The following is a 25465-nucleotide window of genomic DNA, read 5'->3' as shown; positions in this document are numbered from 1 at the left end:
TGCAAACATTTAAAAATGATATGCTACTTATCCTTTTATCTATAAAATGTCTTGCACAACTAGCTACATTTGTTTTTATCACATAATTATACATTTATTTTGGGATTCCACCCTGTAAACATAATTTGGCTGATGACACGCAATTGAGTCTCATTTCATACAAGCATATCTTCATCCACCTTCCCTCTCGTCATCGCCTCGCCTCGATGACCTTTGACCTTTTTCAAAAGAAGGTAAGAGAGGACGCACGAGTTGTACAAATCCAATTAAGAAAAGGCCAGAGAGAGAGTGATTAAGAGAGAGTGAGTGAGCGCTAGAACAAGAGAGAGCGAGATTGATCAATGCTGCAGAGGAACAGATTGCTTGGTTCCCTTCTGGACAGCCACTGGACATCCCCTGTTACTTCCCACACACACACACAGTGCCTACTGTACACCAACACCATTGCATAACAGTCACAGTGCTCCAGCTCTGCATGATGCGCTCCTTTTAAAATGATAGCACAGGGCTTCTGAATATTCAAATCAGCATATAGTCCACCAGGGGAGGGGAAGGGAAGGGAGGGCAGTAGTCTATCTTTCTACCATTCTGCACCGCACCATCTACCCAATCATCTCCCTCCCTGTAAAAACCTACCCATCTATCCAATCATCTTTCCCCTAGTTAAATGTATCCCCCATGACATTGATGCCCTAAACCCAGGGAGGCATCGGTTGGAGGATCCATCAGGCCCCAGTGGGAGGGAGACAGGCAGCGAGCAGCGGCCCACACTTAGGCAGTATGGGTAGGAAGGGGATTTATGGGATGTGGACAATCTGGATAATCCAAGCACACGATAACACACACACACCTTCCCACCATAGATAACCAGATGTGTTAAATATTCATATCCCGTAGGAGGCTGACAGCAACCAGGCAGGCAGGTCCAACCAATGGGCACTGGTTGGATCTTCAAATCTGATCTCATTTGGCTCTGAAACCTCTGAAACTTCACCCTCACATATAGAAAAGGATTGATAGTGCTGGTGACATCCTAATTGGCTGTGATAATAAATAATAGGCATCTTTAAAGGTCCACTCAATGATATTTACAGTTATTTTTTACCCTTTAAACTAAAGTATTCAAACCCCTTGACTTTCTCCACATTTTGTTACCTTACAGCCTTATTCTAAAAATGATTTTTCTCAGCAATCAACACAATCCCCATAATGACAAACGGAAACAGGCTTTTAGACATGTTTGCAAATGTATAAAAAAAAAATGTAAATACCTTATTACATTCAGACCCTTTGCTATGAGACTTGAAATTGAGCTCATGTGAATCCTGTTTCCATTGATCATCCTTGAGATGTTTCTACATCTTCATTGTTAAATTCACCTGTGGTAAATTCAATTAATTCAACATGATTTAGAAAGGCACACACCTGTCCCACAGTTGACAGAGCAAAAACCAAGCCATGAGGTTGAAGGAATTGTCCGAGACAGGATTGTGTCAAGGATCAGATCTGGGGAAGGGTACCAAAAAATGGCCCCATTATTCTTAAATGGAAGAAGTTTGGAACCACCAAGACTCTTCCTAGAATGCCAAGCGTCACGTCTGGAGGAACCCTGGCACCATCCCTATGGTGAAGCATGGTGGTGGCAGCATCATGCTGTGGGGATGTTTTTCAGTGGCATGGACTGGGAGACTAGTCAGGATTGAGGCAAAGATGAACGGAGCAAAGTACAGAGAGATCCTTGATGACAACCTCCTCCAGAGCACTTAGGACCTCAGTCTGGGGCAAAGGTTGACCTTTCAACAGAACAACAACCCTAAGCACACAGCCATGACAACACAGGAGTGGCTTCATGACAAGTCTCTGAACGTCCTTGAGGGGCCCAGCCAGACACCCGAAAAGGCCCTCATCCCCATCATTCGCAGGAGAAAGAAACAGAGGTTTTGCGGAAGGAGATCGTGGTGTCTTTATAAGATCAGATGACTAGTATGGCCAACGTACAATCGCTGGATAATAAAATGGAAGAACTAAAAGCACGTATATCCTACCAACGGGACATTAAAAACTGTAATATCTTATGTTTCACCGAGTCGTGGCTAACATACAGCTGGCGGGTTATACACTGTACCGGCAGGATAGACCAGCAACCTCTGGTAAGACAAGGGGTGGAAGTCTATGTATATTTGTAAACAACAGCTGGTATGAACTGCACGATATTTAAGGAAGTCTCAAGGTTTTGCTAGCCTAACATAGAGTATCTCATGATAAGCTGTAGATCACACTATCTACCTAGAGAGTTTTCATCTATATTTTTCGTAGCTGTCTATTTACCACCACAAACCGATGCTGGCACTAAGACCGCACTCAATGAGCTGTATACGGCCATAAGCAAACAGGAAAACGCTCATCCAGGTGGCACTCCTAGTGGCCAGGGACTTTAATGCAGGAAAACTTAAATCCATTTTACCTCATTTCTAAGAGCATGTTAAATGTGCAACCAGAGGGAAAAAACTCTAGACCACCTTTACTCCACACACAGAGATGTGTACAAAGCTCTCCCTCGCCCTCCATTTGGCAAATCTGACCATAATTCTATCCTCCTGATTCCTGATGCCGATTCCTTTGGCTATGCCGGATTAAGTGATATGACATGCTATTCTATAAAATAATTTCTCCGTAATTAATATTATCTGATTGTGCTAATCATGTAAATGTAATTAACTAGAGTGTCAGGGCACCACGAAATAATATTTATAGAGCTGTTATCTTCCGAATAAACTCTTAAAGACCTATAAACTCTTAAAGGCCAAATAAACTCTTAAAGACATCAATAGCAGTCAATATTAATAGTCAGCTTAATTCAGTCTCATCTGAAAGTTGTAAATTCTTGGTTATCTGCATGAACCCTGGCTAACACGTTGAATCAGAAATACAAAATTGGGTTTAATTATTTATTTACTAAATAACTAACTAATCACACAGAAATACACATACACATAATTAATCAACTTGATTACAAATGACGTCATAAAGGAATGACAGCTTGTTACACAAAAGAAAAGGGGCTGGGTTCGAGTGAAAGAGCCGGGAGACTGAGGAACAAAGGGCGAAGCTGTGCTATCCTAAATACAGTATCTTTTGCATTCTAAATTACCGCCCATTTGGAAAAGGAAAATGCAATAAATATTTACTCTGATCTGCACTTCAGTAGGTTGGTGGTAGATGGAAGGCCGTGTTGCCAAACCGAGTCCTTTGTCCTTTGAAGAATGTCTCTGCTGGTCAATTAGATACGTTGTAGTAACGTCGTTGTGTGGTAGACAGGATACTCTGTACTCTGTCTGTTCCTTCCTAACCTGCGTTTGCATCTGCTGTTGCTAACTCATCAGCTAGGAGGTATCACTTCTGTAGTGAATAAGAGTTCAAAGTTCATACCATTCGCAACCAAAGCTCACGCTGATGTTGGCTTTGTTCTGTGGTTATTATCTGAACCATTCTGACATCGGACCGTCGTCCTCACATCCTCGGAACAGGAGGTTATATTGTCGTCAAGGCCTTATATAGGAAGGGAGAGGAGGGCATGTTTGAAAAGTTTTATAGCCCATGTCCCTTCACAGGGGCGGGCCACTCATTGAGCAGAGCCCTAACCTTATGAAAACCCAAATCTCACATTTTAGAAACTAACATCACATTTCATCACATCACAAATAATTTAATATTCAAACATTTAAATTGAACAACAATTCCATGTGAATCCGATAACTCTGATGTGTAGACATTCCACTGTAGAGTTTATGTCATCTTATCATTGATGAGAATGTCTCAGATGACAACCGAACTGACATCATATTCATTAAGTACCACCGCATATGTTCAATTGGTGGGATTACCAGAATATAGTTAATTTCCCCCCACCTTCTGATGTTCCCAGAATCTCTATGTTAACCAAAGGGGTTTGAAAATGTAACATCAGTAGTGTAGAGAGAGGAAAAAGGGGGGAAGAGGTATTTATGACTGTCATAAACCTAACCCCAGGCCAACGTCATGACACTGCTTACAAGAATAAATTAAAGCAGGAAGCACCAATGACCAAAAAATGGTCAGATGAAGCAGATGCTAAGCTACAGGACCGTTTTGCTAGCACAGACTGGAATATGTTCCGGGATTCTTCCGATGGCATTGAGGAGTACACCACATCAGTCACTGGCTTCATCAATAAGTGCATCGATGATGTCATCCCCACAGTGACCGTACGTACACACCCCAACCAGAAGCCATGGATTACAGGCAACATCCTCACTGATCTAAAGGGTAGAGCTGCCGCTTTCAAGGAGCAGGACTTTATCCCGGAAGCTTCTAAGAAATCCCGCTATGCCCTCAGACAAACCATTAAACAGGCAAAGGATCAATACAAGACTAAGATCAAACCGTACTACACTGGCTCCGAAGCTCATCGGATGTTAATTTTTATTTTATTTATTACATTTTTTATTTAACCTTTATTTACCTGTGCAAGTCAGTGACAATGCCGGCCTAACCGATGTGTCAGGGCTTGCAGACTATTACAGACTACCAAGGCAAGCACAGCTGAGTGCTGCCCAGTGACACAAGCCTTCCAGACGAGCTAAATAACTTCTGTGCTCGCTTCGTGGCAAGTAACACTGAAACATGCATGAGACAATTAGCTGTGATCACACTGTGATCACACTCTCCGCAGCCGATATGGGTAAGACCTTTAAACAGGTCAACATTCACAAGGCCGCCGGGCCAGATGGATTACCAGGACGTGTACTCCGAGCATGCGCTGACCAACTGGCAAGTGTCTTCACTGACATTTTCAACCTCTCTCTGTCTGAGTCTGTAATACCAACATGGTTCAAGCAGACCACCATAGTCCCTGTGCCAAAGAATACTAAGGTAACCTGCCTAAATGAATACCGACTTGTAGCACTCATGTCTGTAGCCATGAAGTGCTTTGAAAGGCTGGTCTTGGCTCACATCAACACCATTATCCCAGAAACCCTAGACCCACTAAATTTTGCATACCGCCCCAACAGATCCACAGATGAACTATTACGGACTACAAAGGGAAACCTAGACGCGAGCTGCCCAGTGACGGGAGCCTACCAGACGAGCTAAATGCCTTTTATGCTCGCTTCGAGGCAAGCAACACTGAACCATGAACGAGAGCACCAGCTGTTCTGGATGACTGTGTGATAACGCTCTCTGTAGACGATGTGAACAAAAAAAACTTCAAAACAGAACAACATTCACAAAGCCACTGGGCCAGATGGATTACCAGGATGTGTACTCAAAGCATGCGTGGACCAACTATCAAGTGTCTTCACTGACATTTTCAACTTCTCCCTGACCAAGTCTGTAATACCTACATGTTTCAAGCAGACCACCATAGTACCATAGTCTCTGTGCCTAAATGATTACCGCCCCGTGGCACTCACATCGGTAGCCATGAAGTGCTTTGAAAGGCTGGTCATGGCTCACATCAACAGCATCCTAGACCCACTCCAATTTGCATACCACCCCAACAGATCCACAGATGACGCAATCTCAATCACACTCCACACTGCCCTTTCTCATCTGGACATAAGGAACACCTATGTGAGAATGCTGTTCATTGACTACATCTCAGCTTTCAACACCACAGTGCCCACGAAGCTGATCACTAAGCTAAGGACTCTGGGACTAAACACTTCCCTTTGCAACTGGATCCTGGACATCCTGATGGGCCATCCCCAGGTGGTAAGAGTAGGCAACAACATGTCTGCCACGCTGATCCTTAACACTGGGGTCCCTCAGGGTTGTGTACTTAGTCCCCTCCTGTACTCCCTCTTCACCCACGACTGTGTGGCCAAACACGACTCCAACAAGTTTGCTGACGACACAACAGCGGTAGGCCTGATCACCAACAACGAGACGGCCTATAGGGAGGAGGTCAGAGAACTGGCAGTGTGGTGCCAGGACAACAACCTCTCCCTCAATGTGAGCAAGACGAAGGAGCTGATTGTAGACTACAGGAAAAGGCGGGCCGAACAGGCCTCCATTAACATCGACTGGGCTGTAGTTGAGCAGGTTGAGAGTTTCAAATTCCTTGGTGTCCACATCACCAACAGACTAACATGGTCCAAACACACCAAGACAGTCGTGAAGAGGGCACGACAAAACCTTTTCCCTCTCAGGAGACTGAAAAGATTTGCCATGGGTCCCCAGTTCCTCAAAAGGTTCTACAGCTGCACCATCGAGAGCATCTGGTTGCATCACCGCCTGGTATGGCAACTGCTCAGTATGTGAGCGTAAGGCGCTACATAGGGTAGTGCAAACGGCCCAGTACATCACTGGGGCCAAGCTTCCTGCCATCCAGGACCAATATAATAGGCAGTGTCAGAGGAAAGCCCATAAAATTGTACCGGAGCGGCAAGCGGTTCCGGAGCGGCAAGTCTAGGACCAAAAGGCTCCTCAACAGCTTCTACCCCAAGCCATAAGACTGCTTAACTATTCATAAAGTCGGCACTGGATAATCGCCCCCCTTTTGTACACTGCTGCTACTCGCTGGTTGTTTGTTACCTATGCATAGTCACTTCGCCCCCACCTACATGTATAGATTACCTCAACTAGCCTGTACCCCTGCACACTGATTCAATGCCGGTGCCCCCTGTATACAGCCTCGTTATGGTTATTATAACTTCTTTTTTTTGTGACTGCACTGTTGGTTAAGAGCTTGTAAGTCAGCATTTCACAGTAAAATCTACACTTGTTGTATTCGGCGCATGTGACAAAGAAGTGTCACATGATTTGATGACATGATTTGACTGTAAGGTCTACCTACACCTGTTGTACTCAGCACATATGACAAATTAAATTTGATTTGATACACCTGGGCAGTTTATGTCATGGAAAGAACAGGTGTTATTAATGTTTTGTATACTCAGTATGTTCTTATCTGTATACTATTTTCTTACTGATGTTCTTTATTCTGAGTCCTGACCAGGAGATCCCTCTCTCTCTGTAAATAATTCCCATCATTACCATTCATGTTAGTGCTGACTGAGCCATTCACTGTGGAACGTTAATGGTTGATTTAGAGTTGTACTCTTATCTGTGACACTGGGGAAACCCTATAGCTTACTACACACTTCAAGACCTACCCTTACCTCATCCTTGAAACCCCTCCACACCCATTCACCAGCCTCTCTGCCTCCCTCCCTGCCATTCTGTCGGTCAGACGCCTTCCTTCACTGTCTCCCGTATGCCCCCCTCCCTCCCAATAAATTTGTAGGCTCCAGGAGTATCATTTTTACCCAATTGCTCTTTCCGTTCAAAGCAGTATGGCCCTTTGTTCCGCATGGTTATTTTTTAACACACTGGCACCATATTCGATGTCCGTGCCCCCGCGGAAATCTAATTAGCGTCAATAAAAAAATCCCCATTAAAAAACATGTTTAAACTAAAGACTTTTTTTTGCAGGGTGTCTCAACCCACCGATGTCAGCCTTCTACAGCGTCAGACCAGGAGATATCCTGAAAATCGGTCTTCTGACGAAAATGTCTGTAGCGTTTTCTATGGAAAGAGTGGGCTCCATTTTGCTGTACGATTTTACTGTACAAGTGTCAAGATACTCATTTGAAAGTAACCCGGTACCGGGCCGAAAATTGAATGGAAGTGGATGGGGCATTTCCACGTCCAAAGGTAAACGGATAGTAATTCCAGTTAAATTAGAAAAATCATGAACTTATTTATTTTAGATATAGGACAAACACTTCAAACCTGTTCTTTATTTTTTGACCGTTTTTCCATTTATGAATCTGTCATTCAATGCATTTCTATAGGCGTATAGTGTTAAGGCCATATTCAATGTTTCATCAAAAAAAAACGAGGATCATTTTGGCTATCTTAAAGCATCCCTGTGTCCGTCTACCAATCCACAATATCTCTGAAGGTAGTGGGGGTCAATTTAACTGCATGGGTAAACCTTATATACTAAGATCATGTCTTGCCTTTACAAACTGGATTACATGAACTAATGGATTCAATACTAACTTCATAGTTAGTACAGATTTAATTCAACGTAAGCAATTTCCTTTAGAATGTTACCTAGTCTAGGCCCGTTATGGTCTTTCTCATATCACAGTAGATACTTTGCGCCTCCATCCACTTAATGTAATTAATCAATAATTAAAATGCCAACACATGAATCAAAGGATAGACTTCCTATAATGAAGTGATAAAACAAAATCAATAGTAACATAATATATTAGGACATATTGATATATATTTTTTTTGTGCTAGGTAGCATTAGCTAGCGCTAGTCAGATCTTTCTGCGCCAAAACTTCAGCATGTGTCATCCTTTTCAGGACTTTTATTTCTGTGACTGATACACATTTTCTTATGAGCTCTCATCTATCTGCTGCAAACAGTGAGCAGTAGGTTCGGAATATCAAATCACAATACATATTGTATCAGCCACTACTTTTGTACATTTTATGAATTACATTTACTTTTGATACTTAAGTATATTTAAAACCCAAATACTTTTACACTTTTACTCAAGTAGTATTTTACTGGGTGACTTTCACTTGAGTCATTTTCTATTAACGTATCTTTACTTTTACTGAAGTATGACAATTGGGTACTTTTTCCACCACTGTTATCAGCACCCAAGTACTGTGATAATATATATTGTGAGGTCCACGGCAATTTCCAGCTCTAATGAAGAACCTGTAACGAGCCAGAGGACCCTTGTGCTTCAGAGATGGACATGAGACATGGTCCTTCACTGCCATCTACAGTACAGATGCACAGACGAAAGAGGCAGTGCCAACTTCGGTCTTTGAGATACTAATTTTATTTCAAAATAAAAAGCACACCACATCCTGATGTAACAAAAGGGGTACCCCATGAGGCTAGCTTTGTAGTAGGGAGAAGGTGGATGTATTATACATAGCACTTGAGGTCTTTGTGACAGAGAAAATGTCTTTCTTTCAAATCAAAAACATTTTACTCACCTCTTTAAAAGAACTTTGCCAACATCTACATTGCCTTTGTTTCATGAAGTTAAGCGTTGTAAATCAATGCATGACAACACTACATTTTAGGCAATTATATAAAATCTATGAGAAAAACAACATTTAATCAAAAAGTAGGTTTCATGTACATTTTAACTCAATGAAACAATAAACGGCATTTAAAGGCAAAGCTAAGTCAACACAGTATCAGAGAAATGGAGTATGGCAACAAAACAAAAAACAGAAGAACTTCACAGGAGAACGTGCTATAAAAATGATCTGCAGTCCGTATCAATTAAGAGGTGTCCATTGTAGGTTCTGAAAATCAAAAAGAGATACAGTAAGAGTCACTATACTCATTACACCTGCCCTCAAAGTACATCTATGAGGTGCATTTCCCATAGATGTAGGTTAGGCATCTGTTCACGTAGTAGCATTTTATGACCTTGTCAACTTACAGTGAAAACATTTGACAACTTCTATCAAAGTTGCTTTAAGAATCCAAATGTCCACCTCACACAATTACAGGAACTTCATCAGCTTTGGAACTGGGTCTAAGTTGAATCGGGTGTGTAGTGCTAGGGCAAAAACAAATGTGCACCCCTTTGGGTCCCCTGCATCAGATGAACAGCAGACTCACGTGTTGTTTCATTGAAAAGGAATGAATCTTGGTACTCCTTCATGTACTGTGAGGATCTGGACTCATCCAGGAAGAGAGAGTAGACCCTCTTAATGTCCTCCACCTGCACCTCTGTTCCCTGAGAGAGAAGCACAAACATTATCACACACTGGCAACTCCCAGCATCAACATAGAAATCGTTCCACAGCAAGAAAGCAGTAATCAAGGAGACTAGGGGTGCCCTGCCCAGCTATCTGCTAGTTCTGTCTTTCAATAAATGAATTATACTTGAATGAATATGAACTGCATTAAACAATGAAGCAGGTAAAATAAGGATATATAAGGAGAAACAAACATGAGAATGCATACTATGTGACTGTTTGGAATGCAGAGAGAATTCAGAGTAATTCTTACATCAGTGTGTGTATGGATGTGAGAGGCTTGGCTCACCCCGTGCATCACTAGGTAAGTGTGTATATGAATGAATTGGCTGAGACTCACCCTGCGCTTGCGACACACCAGGCCTGCGGTGCTGATAAGCTGGATGGCGTAACGCAGCGATGTCTCCTGGCCGATACGTGTCAGGACAGTGTGAGCCTCCTCACTCAGCTCCACATCCTCCTCCTCACACCTGGACAGGGACACAGAATAGAAACGGTGTTTCAGTCCAATATGGGAATAGGTTTTCATCCGGAATCAGCCTTGAACATAAGTTTCAATCACTTTGCAGACTGTCTGCAAACTTAAATCATGTAAGTCATGGTGCAGCTTGTTTGCTTGCTAAAGCACTGGCTTGGAGTGTTAGAGGGGTGATTTTTACCGGATCTTGAGGATCTGCCGTGTCTCCTTCTCAGTGTAGGGGGAGGTAGCAATGATGAGGAGGCGGTCCAGTAGATCTATAGGGATACCATGGGGACTCTGGTAGTTGGTGCCTCGGATACTGACAGAACAGAGGGGTTAGAGAAAGTATTTAGCACACATACGGTTTGAGGCCAAGGAAAGTTCTTGAGAAGCACTACTTTAAACGGACAATCTGCAGTCCAAACAATAAAGAGTTCACCACCCCACCTCTGTTTCAGTAAACAGCTGAGGGACGGGCCTGGAGAAATGGAATCAATCTCAAATTCATAGACAGGGCTATCGATTTAAGGACCATCCATGATATCATAGATAACCATGTTTGAGGCTATACAGTGTTTGTTTTTAATATCACAGAGGTTGTTCTATATGAATTCAATCACTTTCTGACAACATCCCTATTGATTTGAAGAAAACCTTCCATACATATTTGCCTGTGGTAGAACTGGACGACATGGGCCCCGTTATGTCTCGAGAAAACCAAACATTAAAATTCTACAGTAACAACCTCATGGTTTGGAGATGCTTTGCTACCTCTGGAAAACTTTCCATCATTGAAGGAACCATGAATTCTGCTCTGAATCAGAATTATTTAATTTAAATTTGTACCCCTTTTCCCCGTGATATACAATTGGTAGTTACAGTCTTGTCCCATCGCTGCAACTCCTGTACAGACTTGGGAGAGGCGAAGGTTGAGAGCCATGCTTCCTCCGAAACACAACCCTGCCAAGCCGCACTGATTCTTGACACACTGCTCGCCTAATCCGGAAGCCAGCCGCACCAATGTGTTGGAGGAAACACTGTACAGCTGGTGACCAAAGTTAGTGTGCATGCCCCCGGCCCGCCACAAGGAGTCGCTAAAGCGCGATGGGATCTGTAGTGACGCTTCTAGCGATGCAGTGCCTTAGACGTCTGCCCCACTCGGGAGGCTCCATCAGACCTGATAACATTTCACTGTAAAAAAATATGCTAAAATATTTTACAAATCTGCAAGGGGGCAAAAAAAATTCACGGAACTGTATATGAAGAACATTTTTAGATCATGGATGTTAAAAAGGTTAAAAAAACAACATACAATTCAAGATATTCTAAAATAGTCCGATTACCCTGTTCAAAACCATTAAAATGATATCAAACCTGACTGACTGACTGTCTTATTCAGTGATGAAGACATGGATGTCTCATGGTAGGGTGGGGGATGCTAAATGGGTCAACTTTGAGCACTCTCCTGAATGTTTTGGCATTCAGGTCCAAAAAGTGACTTTCTGACCACTTCAGAAATGGGCAAACATGTATGGAAGGTTTCATTCAAATCAAAAGGGGTGTCAGTCAGAAATGGATTGAAATCATCTATGATTGACCCATTGTTCACAAACTGTGGAGTAAAACAAGCTTATATTTTGGGTTCTAAACTAATGAGGCTAGACTTTACGTTATATTCTTCCAAGAATAAATGGTATAAACAGTATCATTATTTAAACTTCTAAAAATGGATGAACCAATCACATATTGCCCCTTTAAACTACAGGCAAAATTATATTTTATCTTTACGCTGGTTCTAAACATGTCACCAACATGTTCTTTCTGTGGCCCATATCCACACCCAGATGATAGTGGGAGCAGTCGAAGACTGTCGGGTAGAAGATTACCGTGTGATGCCTCTGTTGGTGGCCATGATGAGGACAGGTGAAAGGTCACTCTCCAGGGCTCGGTTCAGGAAAGAGAAACACTCCATGTCCAGCATGTGCACCTCGTCGATGAACAGCACCTGGAATGACACAAATGAAGAACTCACTCAAGAAAGGCTTTGAATTGAACATTAAACACTATTTCAGGCCAGTTTTCCAGGCATAGATTAAGTCTAGTCCTGGACTAAAAAAAACACTGTCAATGGAGAATTGAGCAAGCTTTTTAAGTCCATGACTAAGCTTAGTCTGTCTTGGATACCACCAAACACACACACTCACCCCAGGGATGATCTCAGCCTTGCCCTCCTCCCTCCACTCAGACACCTTAGCATTAATCTGTTCGCGGACCTCAGACTTGATCTCTCCGGTATCACCAGAGAACAGGGCCAGGAACCCCTGTGTACGGCTGTTTATGACATCTATCTCATGGAGGGACACTGTGTGCACCACCTCCTTCCTCTTCTGTAGCTCCCCCTCAGGACACTGGACAAACTGTGTCTGGAGGAGCACAACGCAAACAGTCCATTTTTTTCTCTCACAGAAGCCATAATTAAACATGAATCCTAGGCAATCGTAAATTCACTTTAACGCAGAGAAAGTCATGGTAGCAGTGCTGCTGACTATAACTCAGTGGAGCTTGATTCAATGTTCAGTTGTATTGCGCCACTGTAAACACAAGTATCTAGGACCAATGTGTACCTGTGCTCCCATAGCATCGTAGTCTCTGGCTCTGGTGAAGGAGCGGCCCAGCTTGCTAATCTTCCCTGTGGCTTTATCAATGGTGATTACATCGCTGGGAAAGAGTGGGAGATCAGCACATTAGGTAAAGTCTTTGGATTTATAGAGCTGAATGAATGAACTCAACAAAGTCATAATACCACAGTGTGCAAAATAAAGATCTTTATAGTGTTCATTAGGCACCAAGTGAAGGAAAACCAACCCAAAACCGGGAGGGTCTACCCGGACCAGTCCAATAACTAATGCTGTTTTATTTGTTATGTCTCAGTGATGAGTGTGTACTACAGCCCTTAATGGATGATGTGTGTACTACACTTTAGAAGAACTCACCCTGCCTGAACTCGTTCTTTACTGAGGCTCTCGATCATCTTACTGCCCAGGTCATAGATAGTCTCCATCTCTGTAGTCTTCAGGGTCAGCTTACCCACTTTAGCACCCTACAAGCAGCAACAACAGGTTAGAAAGTGTACTGGGAAGAGGGAAAGATGGTATATGTGACACAACATTTAGTTTGATACTTTAAACTCAAGTGTGCTAAAAACTCTGGCGTTGTGTGATGTATTGAGCAACGAATGAACACTGTTTAAAAAACATATGGAACATTGTGTAGTCAAAATATTCCAAACCAGAAATCATATTATCAACTCCCTAAAATGAATATCCTTTCACGGTGATACGAATCTATAATAAGGCTGCTGCTGTTAAATTAAATACTAAAGAGACCCGTTTCTCTCTTATCACCAATCTGTCTCTCTAAAGGATTGAGAGTCTTATTAGAAGACAATCACAGACCTAAATTCAATTGGACCATCAGTACATCTCTCCAATATACACCTTATGAGTATGACTCACACTAAACATAGGGAGACAGAGCACAGAGAGAGAGCTGAGAGGGGGGCTGAGTCAGAACTCACCGTTCCAGTGGCTGGTCTGTCAATCTGAATCTCCACCACTTCTCCTTCAATGATCTCAGTCTCCTCTCTGCAAACACACACACCATGAATATCAATTAATTTGAGAACAAAAACATACCAAAACGAAATACTAATGTATACTCCATTCCCTCGTTCTCACACACTATGGTATATAAATGTTGATTATTAACTTAAAACATGACAAATTCCTAAATTAGGCCAATAAAGTAAACTGAGAAGCCTGAACTCACTTGATCCGGACTCCGATGGCTTTCCTGAAGGCCTGGCTGAGGGCCTCGGTCTTGCTCATCTCCAGAGAGAAAATCTCACTGCCGGCCATGGCTGTGAAGGGGGTGTCTGTGCCAAGGGACTGGGCAATACCTGGACAGGCAAAGAGAGGGATCACCATCAGCAACAGAGTCAAATAAACAGGTAAATCCAAATAATTTTAATCAAATCTATTTTGATGATGCTTAACTCACCATGAAGAAAAATGTTGGGACTTGAGTTAGCTTTTTAAAATTATTTGTGGTAGTGGAAGAAGTGTTCTGATTTGAAAAGCAGACTAAGATTTAACGCTCTATATAATGGGCTCTAACTAGTCGGGAAAGTGGTCAAAATGACAGTGATTTCTTTAGTGTAGTCAATGCGGTTACAAAAACAGCTGTAACATTTGATCGGTATAAGATATTTCTGTTATGATTTTAGATGTGAAAAATCAGAGAAGTAGACTAAGATTCCACACCGACTAAGTTTGTCAAACGTCTTGGGAAGGTGGTCAATGTAGCTGATGTGTAAAACTGTCTTTTTAAAATATATTTTTTTACAGTGAATAGAATGTTGGTTGTCTGGGTGTTTTTAACCATGAGATCTTTAGAACGTTGAAGAAATCCCATGAATGTTGCAGAGTTTTTTTTTTTAGGTAGAAAAATTAAATAGTTTTAAAAGTATGTTATCAAAAAGTTGAATAATAGTAACTTAAAACATACCAGTCTAAACGTTTTAAAGCTTAAACGGTTTAAGAGTAGCGTGCTGAATAACAGTAAAGTCAGAAATTATAATTAAAATATTTAAAGTGGGGGCTTTCTCTTTCTCAAGTCCCATTAATGAAACAGAAAAAAAAACTGTCATTAGAATGATGAGAAAGAAAACCAGGAACATAAAAAGTTGGAGAAAACATCAAATCAGACAGCTGTAATCAAGAGAGATTTAAAACTGCAATAGGGCTGCCCCCAATTAGATGACTGGTCGATTGTTTGGATAGGTTGTTGGTAAACCGAGATTGTGTGTGCTGCTCGAGTAAAACATATACAAACACATACCGTTGAAGTCAGAGGTTTACATACACCTTAGCCAAATACATTTAAACTCAGTTTCACGATTCCTGACATTTAATCCTAGTAAAAAGTCCATGTCTTAGGTCAGTTAGGATCACCACTTTATTCTAATGTGAAATGTCAGAATAATAGTAGAGAGAATGATTTATTTCAGATTTTATTTCTTTCATCACATTCCCATTGGGTCAGAAGTTTACATACTCAATTAGTATTTGGTAGCACTGCCATTAAATTGTTTAACTTGGGTCAAGGGTTTCAAGTAGCCTTCCACAAGCTTCCCACAAGAAGTTGGGTGAATTTTGTCACATTCCTCCTGACAGAGCTGGTGTACCCGAGTCAGGTTTGAAGGCCTCCTTGCTCGCACAACCTTTTTCAGTTCTGCCCACACATTTTCTATAGGATTTAGGTCAGGGCTTTGCGATGGCCACTTCAATACCTTGACTTTGTTGTCCTTAAGCCACAACTTTGGAAGTAAGCTTGGGGTTATTGTCCATTTGGAAGACCCATTTTCGACCAAGCTTTAACTTCCTGACTGTTGTCTTGAGATGTTGCTTCAATATATACACAATTTTCTACCCTCATGATGCCATCTATTTCGTGAATTGCACCAGTCCCTCCTGCAGCAAAGCACCAACACATGATGCTGCCACCCCCGTGCTTCAAGGTTGGGATGGTGTTCTTGGGCTTTCAAGCCTGCCCTTTTTTCCTCCAATCATAATGGTCATTATGGCCAAACAGTTCTATTTTTGTTTCACCAGACCAGAGGACAATTCACCATCTTTGTCCCCATGTGCAGTTGCAAACCGTAGTCCGGCTGTTTTGATAGCGGTTTTTGAGCAGTGGCTTCTCCATTGCTGAGCGGCCTTTCATGTTATGTTGATTTGGGACTTGTTAAACTGTGGATGTAGATACTTTTGTACCTGTTTCCTCCAGCATCTTCACAAGGTCCTTTGCGGTTGTTCTAGGATTGATTTGCACTTTCACAAGAAAGTACGTTCATCTCTGAGACAGAACACGCCTCCTTCTTGAGTGGTATGAGGCTGCATGGTCCCATGGTGTTTATACTTGCGTACTATTGATTGTACAGACGAACTTGGTACCTTCAGGCGTTTGGAAATAGCTCCCAAGGATGAACCAGACTTGTGGAGGTCAACAATTTTTTTTCCGGGGTCTTGGCTGATTTCTTTTGATTTTCCCATGATGTCAAGCAGAGGCACTGAGTTTGAAGGTAGACCTTGAAATACATCCACGGGTCCACCTCCAATTGACTCAAATGATGCTAATTAGCCTATCAGAAGCTTCTAAAGCCATTACATAATTTTCTGGAATTTTCCAAGCTGTTTAAAGGCAGTCAACTTAGTGTATGTAAACTTATGACCCACTGGAATTGTGATAGTGAATTATAAGTGAAATAATCTGTCTGTAAACAATTGTTGGAAAAATTACTTTTGTCATGAACAAAGTAGATGTCCTAACCGACTTTCCACAATTTTTTGGGGAGTGGTTGAAAATAGAGTTAATGACATCCGACTTCAACTGTATGTATACACACACACACTTAATGTTGTAAATTACTATTGTTGCTGGAAATGGCTGATTTTTAATGGAATATCTACATAGGTGTAGAGGCCCATTATGAGCAACCCTCACCCCAGTGTTCCAATGGCACGTTGTGTTAGCTATCCAAGTTCATCATTTTAAAAGACTAATTGATAATTAGAAAACCCTTTTGCATTCACGGTAGCACAGTTGAAAACTTTTGTACTGATAAAAACAAGCAATAAAACTGGCCTTCTTTAGACTGAGTATCTGGAGCATCAGCATTTGTGAGTTTGATTACAGGCTCAAAATGACCAGAAACAAAGAACTTTCTTCTGAAACTCGTCAGTCTATTCTTGTTCTGAGAAATGAAGGCTATTCCATGCGAGAAATTGCCAAGAAACGGAAGATCTCATACAACGCTGTGTACTACTCCCTTCACAGAACAGCGCAAACTGGAATAGAGTGGGAGAAAAAGAAAACGAGAAAAAAACATGCCCTTTTCAGGACCCTGTCTTTCAAAGACAATTTGTAAAATCCAAATAACTTCACAGATCTTCATTGTAAAGGGTTTAAACACTGTTTACCATGCTTGTTCAATGAACCATAAACAATTCATGAACATGCACCTGTGGAACGGACACTAACAGCTTACAGACGGTAGGCAATTAAGGTCACAGTTGTGAAAACGTAGGACACTAAAGAGGCCTTCTACTGACTCTGAAAAACACCAAGAGAACGATTCCCAGGGTCCCTGCTCATCTGCATGAACGTGACTTAGGCATGCTGCAAGGAGGCATGAGGACAGCAGATGTGGCCAGGGCAATAGATTGCAATGTCCGTATTGTGAGACGCCTAAGACTACAGGGAGACGGATAGCTAATCGTCCTAACAGTGGCAGACCACGTGTAACAACATCTGCACAGGATCGGTACATCCGAACATCACACCAGTGTGACAGGTACAGGATGGCAACAACAACTGCCCGAGTTACACCAGGAATGCACAATCCCTCCATCAGTGGTCAGACTGTCAGCAATAGGCTGAGAGAGGCTGGACTGAAAGCTTGTAGGCCTGTTTGTAAGGCAGACATCACCGGCAACAGTGTCACCAATGGGCACAAACCCACATTCTCTGAACCAGACAGGTCTGGCAAAAAGTGCTCTTCACTGACGAGTCGTGATTTTGTATCACATGGGTTGATGGTCGGATTCGCTTTTATCGTCAAATAAATGAGCATTACACCGAGGCCTGTACTCTGGAGCGGGGTCGATTTGGAGGGTCCGTACCAGCATCATCGGACTGACCTTGTTGTCATTGGCAGCAATCTCAATACTGTGCATTACAGGGAAGACATCCTCCTTCCTCATGTGGTACCCTAACATGACCCTCCAGCATGACAATGCCACCAGCCATACTGCTCGTTCTGTGTGTGATTTCCTGCAATACAGGAATATCAGTGTTCTGCCATTGCCAGCAAAGAGCCCAGATCTCAATCCCGTTGAGCACGTCTGGGACCTGTTGGTTTGGAGGGTGAGGGCTAGGGCCATTCCCCCCAGAAATGTCATAGAACTTGCAGGTGGAAGAGTGGGGTAACATCCCACAGCAAGAACTGGTGCAGTCCATGAGGAGATGTACTGCAGTACTTAATGCAGCTGGTCATTTCTGTAAAATCATTCAATATTCTTATTCCAGTCTTCCTGTTAACATTATCAGAGTGGACAAACTGTTTGCAGAGTGCTTATGCTATGCTACACTTGTGAGAAACAAGTTTTGGTCTATTTTAATTCCATTTACGATGGAATTAAGTTTTGTCAATTTAGTCCGTCTTCTCTTTGGAGCGCTCCAGTCAATGTTGAGTAAGGCCGCGCACGCATAGAAGTAGGCCTGTGCGCAAATGTATATAATGTGCCCATTTGGGGATCTGATAGTATTTCTGATTGACCTAATGACCTGTGGAGCTTCTCAAAGTAATGTTTTCATCACCTCAAACAGCAAGCAAACAAAGTCTGTTTTTTACATCCATTGAGAATTTCAATAGTTTCTCAATGTATTTGAAAAATGTTTCCAGCTCTCTCCCTTTTGATAACCACTCAGCGTGAAAGAAAAAATGTCATGCTCTGATCCAGTGGAAACATATCAATGCTTGACTTGGACTGAAATAGGTTCCGGTACTCATTTTGGGTGCTGGTACTGTTTATATTTAGATGCAAGAGCTCCAGAATACTTTGAGCTAATATTCTATAAGATGAACGGAAGCTCAAGCAGTAGAACATTTGAGGCGCTGGTACTCAGCTCCAGTGAGCTCCTGCCCAAGTCAAGCACGGCTTTTTAATCCCTTGCACAAATAGGGCAGAAGATATGAAGACGTTATTAGAAATCAAAGGAAACTGTTTCATGAAAAAGTGCATTTGAAAACCATAACTGGCACGCAGATTGGTATAAATGGTAAGAAATTGGCATTCCACATGACTAAGGTTGCCAACTCCTAATGTAGCCTATTACCAGCAACTTCAGGAGAGTAATGGCAGAATCTGCAAAAGACAGCAGGACCGGGAGGAGAATAGTTGGGTCAGGTTTAGTTATCCCTTCTGGTTAACCAGATCGAGGCATTTGTCTTATTTCATCAAACTGTAGGTGTAAAGCTTCAGACAAGCTCGGTGCATATAGTTTGTTATTATCATTTTAGGATGTCTAGAAACGTAAAAATGCACGGTTAAAAAACAGAGGACTTTTGGTCAACCAATCTTGTTTTTGTTGTTGCTGGGGACAGCCCTAACACGGAACCCAAACCTGCTGAGCGTGTACGCCATCGTGCATAAATTTTGTCCCCATACACTATCACGACACAGGTTAAAATATGAAAACAAACTCTGAACCAATGACAATTTGGGGACAGGTCGAAAAGCATTAAACATTTATGTCAATTTAACTAGTTAGCTTGCACTTGCTAGCTAATTTGTCCTATTTAGCTAGCTTGCTGTTGATAGCTAATTTGTCCTGGGATATAAACATTAAGTTGTTATTTTACCTGAAATGCACAAGGTCCTCTACTCTGACAATTAATCCACACATAAAACGGTCACCCGAATCGTTTCTAGTCATCTCTCATCCTTCCAGGCTTTTTCTTCTTTGGACTTATATGGTGATTGGCATCTAAACTTTCATAGTATTACCACGACTACCGGCAACAGAAATGACAAGTATTTTCGGCCTCGGCAACGCAGACACTCGTTGACTCGCGCGAGCAGTGTGGGTGCAATAATTGAACAACATAGATTACTATATTTATTTTGCAACGCTCGTGCGACGTGAGCGGTGTAGTCAGGGTATAAGATGCAATATGTAACTTCTTGGGCGACCCGACAAAATTCACAGATCTGTCATTTTCATTAAAAGAACGATTAAGATGCTTTATTTTTTTTGCCCTTTTTTCATGAAATAGAATTGGTAGTTACAATGCGCCAAGTAGCAATGTGCCAAGCTGCATTGCTACTTGACACAATGCTTGCTTAACCCGGGAAGCCAGCCACACCAATGTCGGAGGAAACACCTGGCAACCGCTGGCGAATGAAGACTGCTTGCATGCACCCGGCCCACCACAAGGAGTCGCTAGATTGCGATGGGACAACGACATCCCGGACGGCCAAACCCTCCCCTAATCCCGGACGACGTTAAGCCAATTGTGCGCCACCTCATGGGTCTCCCGGTAGCAGCTGGCTGCGACACAGCCTGGGATCGAACATGGGTCTGTAGTGACGCCTTAGACCGCTGCGCCATTCGGGAGGCCTATACACTGCTCAAAAAAATAAAAGGCAACACTAAACAACAATGTAACGCCAAGTCAACCACACTTCTGTGAAATGAAACTCCATGAGGGTGGTATGAGGGCCCGACGTCCACAGGGGGGGGGTTGTGCTTACAGCCCAACACCGTGCAGGACGTTTGGCATTTGCCAGAGGACACCAAGATTGGCAAATTCGCCACTGGCGCCCTGTGCTCTTCACAGATGAAAGCAGGTTCACACTGAGCACGTGACAGACGTGACAGAGTCTGGAGACGCCGTGGAGAACTTTCTGCTGCCTGCAACATCCTCCAGCATGACCGGTTTGGCGGTGGGTCAGTCATGGTGTGGCATTTCTTTGGGGGGGCCGCACAGCCCTCCATGTGCTCGCCAGAGGTAGCCTGACTGCCATTAGGTACCGAGATGAGATCCTCAGACCCCTTGTGAGACCATATACTGGTGCAGTTGGCCCTGGGTTCCTCCTACTGCAAGACAATGCTAGACCTCATGTGGCTGGAGTGTGTCAGCAGTTCCTGCAAGAGGAAGGTATTGATGCTATGGACTGGCCCGCCCATCCCCAGACCTGAATCCAATTGAGCACATCTGGGACATCATGTCTCACTCCATCCACCAACGCCACGTTGCACCACAGACTGTCCAGGAGTTGGCGGATGCTTTAATCCAGGTCTGGGAGGAGATCCCTCAGGAGGCCATCTGCCACCTCATCAGGAGCATGCCCAGGAGTTGTAGGGAGGTCATAGAGGCACGCGGAGGCCACACACACTACTGAGCCTCATTTTGACGTGTTTTAAGGACATTACATCAAAGTTGGATCAGCCTGTAGTGTGGTTTTCCACTTTAATTTTGAGTGTCACTCCAAATCCAGACCGCCATGGGTTGATACATTTGATTTCCATTGATAATTTGTGTGATTTTGTTGTCAGCACATTCAACTATGTAAAGAAAAAAGTATTTAATAAGAATATTTAATTCATTCAGATCTAGGATGTCTTATTTTAGTGTTCCCTTTATTTTTTGGAGCTGTGTATTTTCTATGTGCACTATTTCTATGCTTCACGGTCTAATGTTTTTGCGTGTTTTACTTTCAGCTTCAAAACAGCTGAAAATACATTCTTTTTGGGTACGAAAATATATTTCACAGCGGTTTAGATAGTACAATGATTCTCTACACTTCACTTGCTTAGTCACAAACTGAAATTAAGCTAACTATTATTAGAATTTTAGCAACCAGGAAACAGCATTGTGATTTCTGCATAGTGCATCTTTAACATAATAATATGAGCCATACCCATAGCGATGGCAGTTTTCCCAGTGCCAGGTTGCCCAGCAATCAGGACAGCCCTGCCAGCGATGTGGCCATCTTTAATCATCTCCAGGATGAGACCAGCTGCACGACGGGACGCCAGCTGGCCAACCATCCCCTGGGACACCTGGAGAGGGGAGAGAAGGAAGAGAATGAGAAGCAGGTCAGATGATGTAAGGGGGACAACAAAACATGGTCCCAGTGTCTGAGTGTTGTCACAGTAGTTTGAGAAAGGCTGATTATGATTGTTGGTTGTTTACCTGACGAGGTTCCAAGGCATCATCCAACCCAAGCCCACGGATGTGAGAATGAGCTCCTGAAGGGGGAATACAAAAATGTAGTCACATCAGGTAAGAGGTGGAAAAACAGTGAAATATTGAGTTAATGATTTAGATACTTGTCTAAATACAAGGCAAACCACATCTCTGGACTTAGTAGAGTTCAATTTACTAACGCTGTTACTTCGTGGCCCTTACCGATTCTCTCAATCCTGGTGATGTCACGGACTTCTGGAACCTTCGTCGTCGCCATCTGTTTCATTGTGATAACGTTTGAGTTCTGATTATTGAGGTAAGTTTGGGCAAGTAAACTAACGCTGAGAAGTATAGAAACGATGAGCTTAATGTGTTGTCATAGTGATAGGACAACAAAGTTCGCCCAAACCGTAAACCGCTGGCCATTCAATGATAACTAACATTAGCTAGTCCAACAGTTAAGCCAACTGTCAACATTACATTGCATCTCAAGCTGGTAGTCAACTTTGCAGCAATAACATTATCTGCGCCATTAAATTAGTACACTTTTCCTATGTCGACTCCTAAAAAGGTACAATACCGTTTGCTAGCACGCTTACGGTTGCACGTTAGCTAGCTAACGGTAGCTAGCTAGCTTCATTCATATAACTTCCCAACACTATAATCCTGTTCAAGGCAAGGTCTGAGAAAGCGAAGAAGTCTAACATATTCGCATAATAAATGTAACACTGCTATAGTTTACGGTCTCAAGAAGAGGGGAGGACATAGCTAATTATTTTTTACAAATGCATGATGCCGACTCACCTGTGCTGCCATGTTTGCAAAAATGCGGCGCTTACTGAGTGAGTGCGCAGAGAAATTTCATCCGATGTGCCACCTGAATCGATGAGAAAGGTTCCGCGTGCATAACCACGAATTGGAGCAGGCGATAAAAAAAAATTGTATTCTATTTTCGACTATATAATTCACACGTCGTATAATAAAGAGTCGGTGCCAGTAATGGGCTGTGTAGTTAATACAAATAACATAAACACACCTCGATTAACATCTGCTAAACACGTGTATGTCACCAATAACATTTCGCATTGCTTGAGTAGGCTTAGGCTAATAATGCCAATGTTTATGTGGCTGCGCATATCACATTCGAGCTACGGGGTTTATATTCGGGCGTTAACGTCGTGTAGGCTACGAAAAAAATGTATGCGCTCTCAACTGTAATGCTGCGTTGAAAATTGGGAACTCGGAAAACTCCGACTTCAATGGTTTAAAAAACAATTTTTTTCCTAAATTGCCAGTTGCTTTGAAAGCACGGAAGTCGGAAATTTCCGAGCTCCCAGTTTTCTAAACGTGACAATAGCACCATAAGACGCTCTGAATAAGAGCTGTAGTTTTTGGGGTATCTGTACTTTACTATTTATATTTTTGACAACTTTTACTTCACTACATTCCTAAAGAAAACAACACACTTTTTACTCCATACATTTTTCCTGACACTCAAAAGTACTCAATACATTTGGAATGCTTAGCAGGACAGGAAAATGGTCCAATTCGCACACTCAACAACAGAAAATCTCTGGTCATCCCCACTGCCTCTCATCGGGCGGACTCTTTAAACACAAATGCTTTGTTTGTAAATGAGAAAATGATTGTCGGATTGTGCCCCTGGCTATCCATAAAAGGAAATTCAAACAATTGTGCCGTCTGGTTCCCTTATTATAATCAATTTGAAATTATTTGTACTTTTACATTTGATACTTTAGTATATTTTTGCAATAACATGTACTCTTAGTTACAAGTATATTTAATTACAAGTATATTTAAAACCAAATGCTTTCAGACTTTTACTCAAGTAGCATTTTACTGGGTGAGTCATTTTCTATTAAGGTATCTTTACTTTTACTCAAGTATGACAATTGTCTACTTTTTCCACCACTGGACAAGAGCATCTGTTAAATGACTCAAATGTGTCTCTTCAATTTGAAAGTTGAGCTTTTCATTAGAGGAGTGCACAGTCACAGAGGTGGGAGGAGCAGTGTCTGTCAATCATAAGCTCCGCCCCTACACACTTCAGTATGCTTAAAGTCAGGGATTGGAACCAGTTGTTTTATTTATTTATTTATTTTACCTTTATTTAACCAGGTAGGCAAGTTGAGAACAAGTTCTCATTTACAATTGCGACCTGGCCAAGATAAAGCAAAGCAGTTCGACAGATAAAACGACACAGAGTTACACATGGAGTAAAAACAAACATACAGTCAATAATGCAGTATAAACAAGTCTATATACAATGTGAGCAAATGAGGTGAGAAGGGAGGTAAAGGCAAAAAAGGCTATGATGGCAAAGTAAATACAAGTAAAATACTGGAATGGTAGTTTTGCAATGGACGAATGTGCAAAGTAGAAATAAAAAGATAATGGGGTGCAAAGGAGCAAAATAAATAAATTAATTAAAATTAAATACAGTTGGGAAAGAGGTAGTTGTTTGGGCTAAATTATAGGTGGGCTATGTACAGGTGCAGTAATCTGTGAGCTGCTCTGACAGTTGGTGCTTAAAGCTAGTGAGGGAGATAAGTGTTTCCAGTTTCAGAGATTTTTGTAGTTCGTTCCAGTCATTGGCAGCAGAGAACTGGAAGGAGAGGCGGCCAAAGAAAGAATTGGTTTTGGGGGTGACTAGAGAGATATACCTGCTGGAGCGTGTGCTACAGGTGGGAGATGCTATGGTGACCAGCGAGCTGAGATAAGGGGGGACTTTACCTAGCAGGGTCTTATAGATGACATGGAGCCAGTGGGTTTGGCGACGAGTATGAAGCGAGGGCCAGCCAACGAGAGCGTACAGGTCGCAATGGTGGGTAGTATATGGGGCTTTGGTGATAAAACGGATTGCACTGTGATAGACTGCATCCAATTTGTTGAGTAGGGTATTGGAGGCTATTTTGTAAATGACATCGCCAAAGTCGAGGATTGGTAGGATGGTCAGTTTTACAAGGGTATGTTTGGCAGCATGAGTGAAGGATGCTTTGTTGCGAAATAGGAAGCCAATTCTAGATTTAACTTTGGATTGGAGATGTTTGATATGGGTCTGGAAGGAGAGTTTACAGTCTAACCAGACACCTAAGTATTTGTAGTTGTCCACGTATTCTAAGTCAGAGCCGTCCAGAGTAGTGATGTTGGACAGGCGGGTAGGTGCAGGTAGCGATCGGTTGAAGAGCATGCATTTAGTTTTACTTGTATTTAAGAGCAATTGGAGGCCACGGAAGGAGAGTTGTATGGCATTGAAGCTTGCCTGGAGGGTTGTTAACACAGTGTCCAAAGAAGGGCCGGAAGTATACAGAATGGTGTCGTCTGCGTAGAGGTGGATCAGGGACTCACCAGCAGCAAGAGCGACCTCATTGATG

The 25465-nt window shown here is 42.4% G+C and overlaps 1 protein-coding gene across 1 annotated transcript; it reads right to left on the bottom strand.

The window, feature by feature from the left end:
* Positions 1–8832: 8832 nt before the first annotated feature.
* ruvbl2 (RuvB-like AAA ATPase 2) lies at positions 8833–23667 on the bottom strand. Its single transcript, XM_020464498.2, has 14 exons — positions 22875–23667; positions 22293–22347; positions 22077–22132; positions 21802–21943; positions 14084–14213; positions 13833–13899; positions 13249–13355; positions 12880–12973; positions 12460–12678; positions 12142–12260; positions 10455–10574; positions 10136–10265; positions 9656–9773; positions 8833–9333 (listed from the first exon to the last, which is right to left on the bottom strand). Exons 1-14 carry the CDS (start codon positions 22884–22886, stop codon positions 9311–9313), a joined length of 1392 nt encoding a protein of 463 aa, XP_020320087.1. The 5' UTR covers positions 22887–23667; the 3' UTR covers positions 8833–9310.
* Positions 23668–25465: the final 1798 nt, after the last annotated feature.

The sequence above is a fragment of the Oncorhynchus kisutch genome, linkage group LG28 (genome assembly GCF_002021735.2).
Source record: "Oncorhynchus kisutch isolate 150728-3 linkage group LG28, Okis_V2, whole genome shotgun sequence".
Taxonomy (NCBI): domain Eukaryota; kingdom Metazoa; phylum Chordata; class Actinopteri; order Salmoniformes; family Salmonidae; genus Oncorhynchus; species Oncorhynchus kisutch.
This window is presented reverse-complemented; position numbering and strand designations above follow the sequence as displayed.

What these genes read in the sequence shown, in the direction of transcription:
- ruvbl2 (XM_020464498.2), bottom strand. An exon ending in GCCATCGGAGTCCGGATCAA is followed by an intron (nt 13,900 to 14,083) that starts GTGAGTTCAGGC and finishes GTGTGTTTGCAG; the next exon opens with AGAGGAGACTGAGATCATTG. An exon ending in ACAGACCAGCCACTGGAACG is followed by an intron (nt 13,356 to 13,832) that starts GTGAGTTCTGAC and finishes TGCTGCTTGTAG; the next exon opens with GGTGCTAAAGTGGGTAAGCT.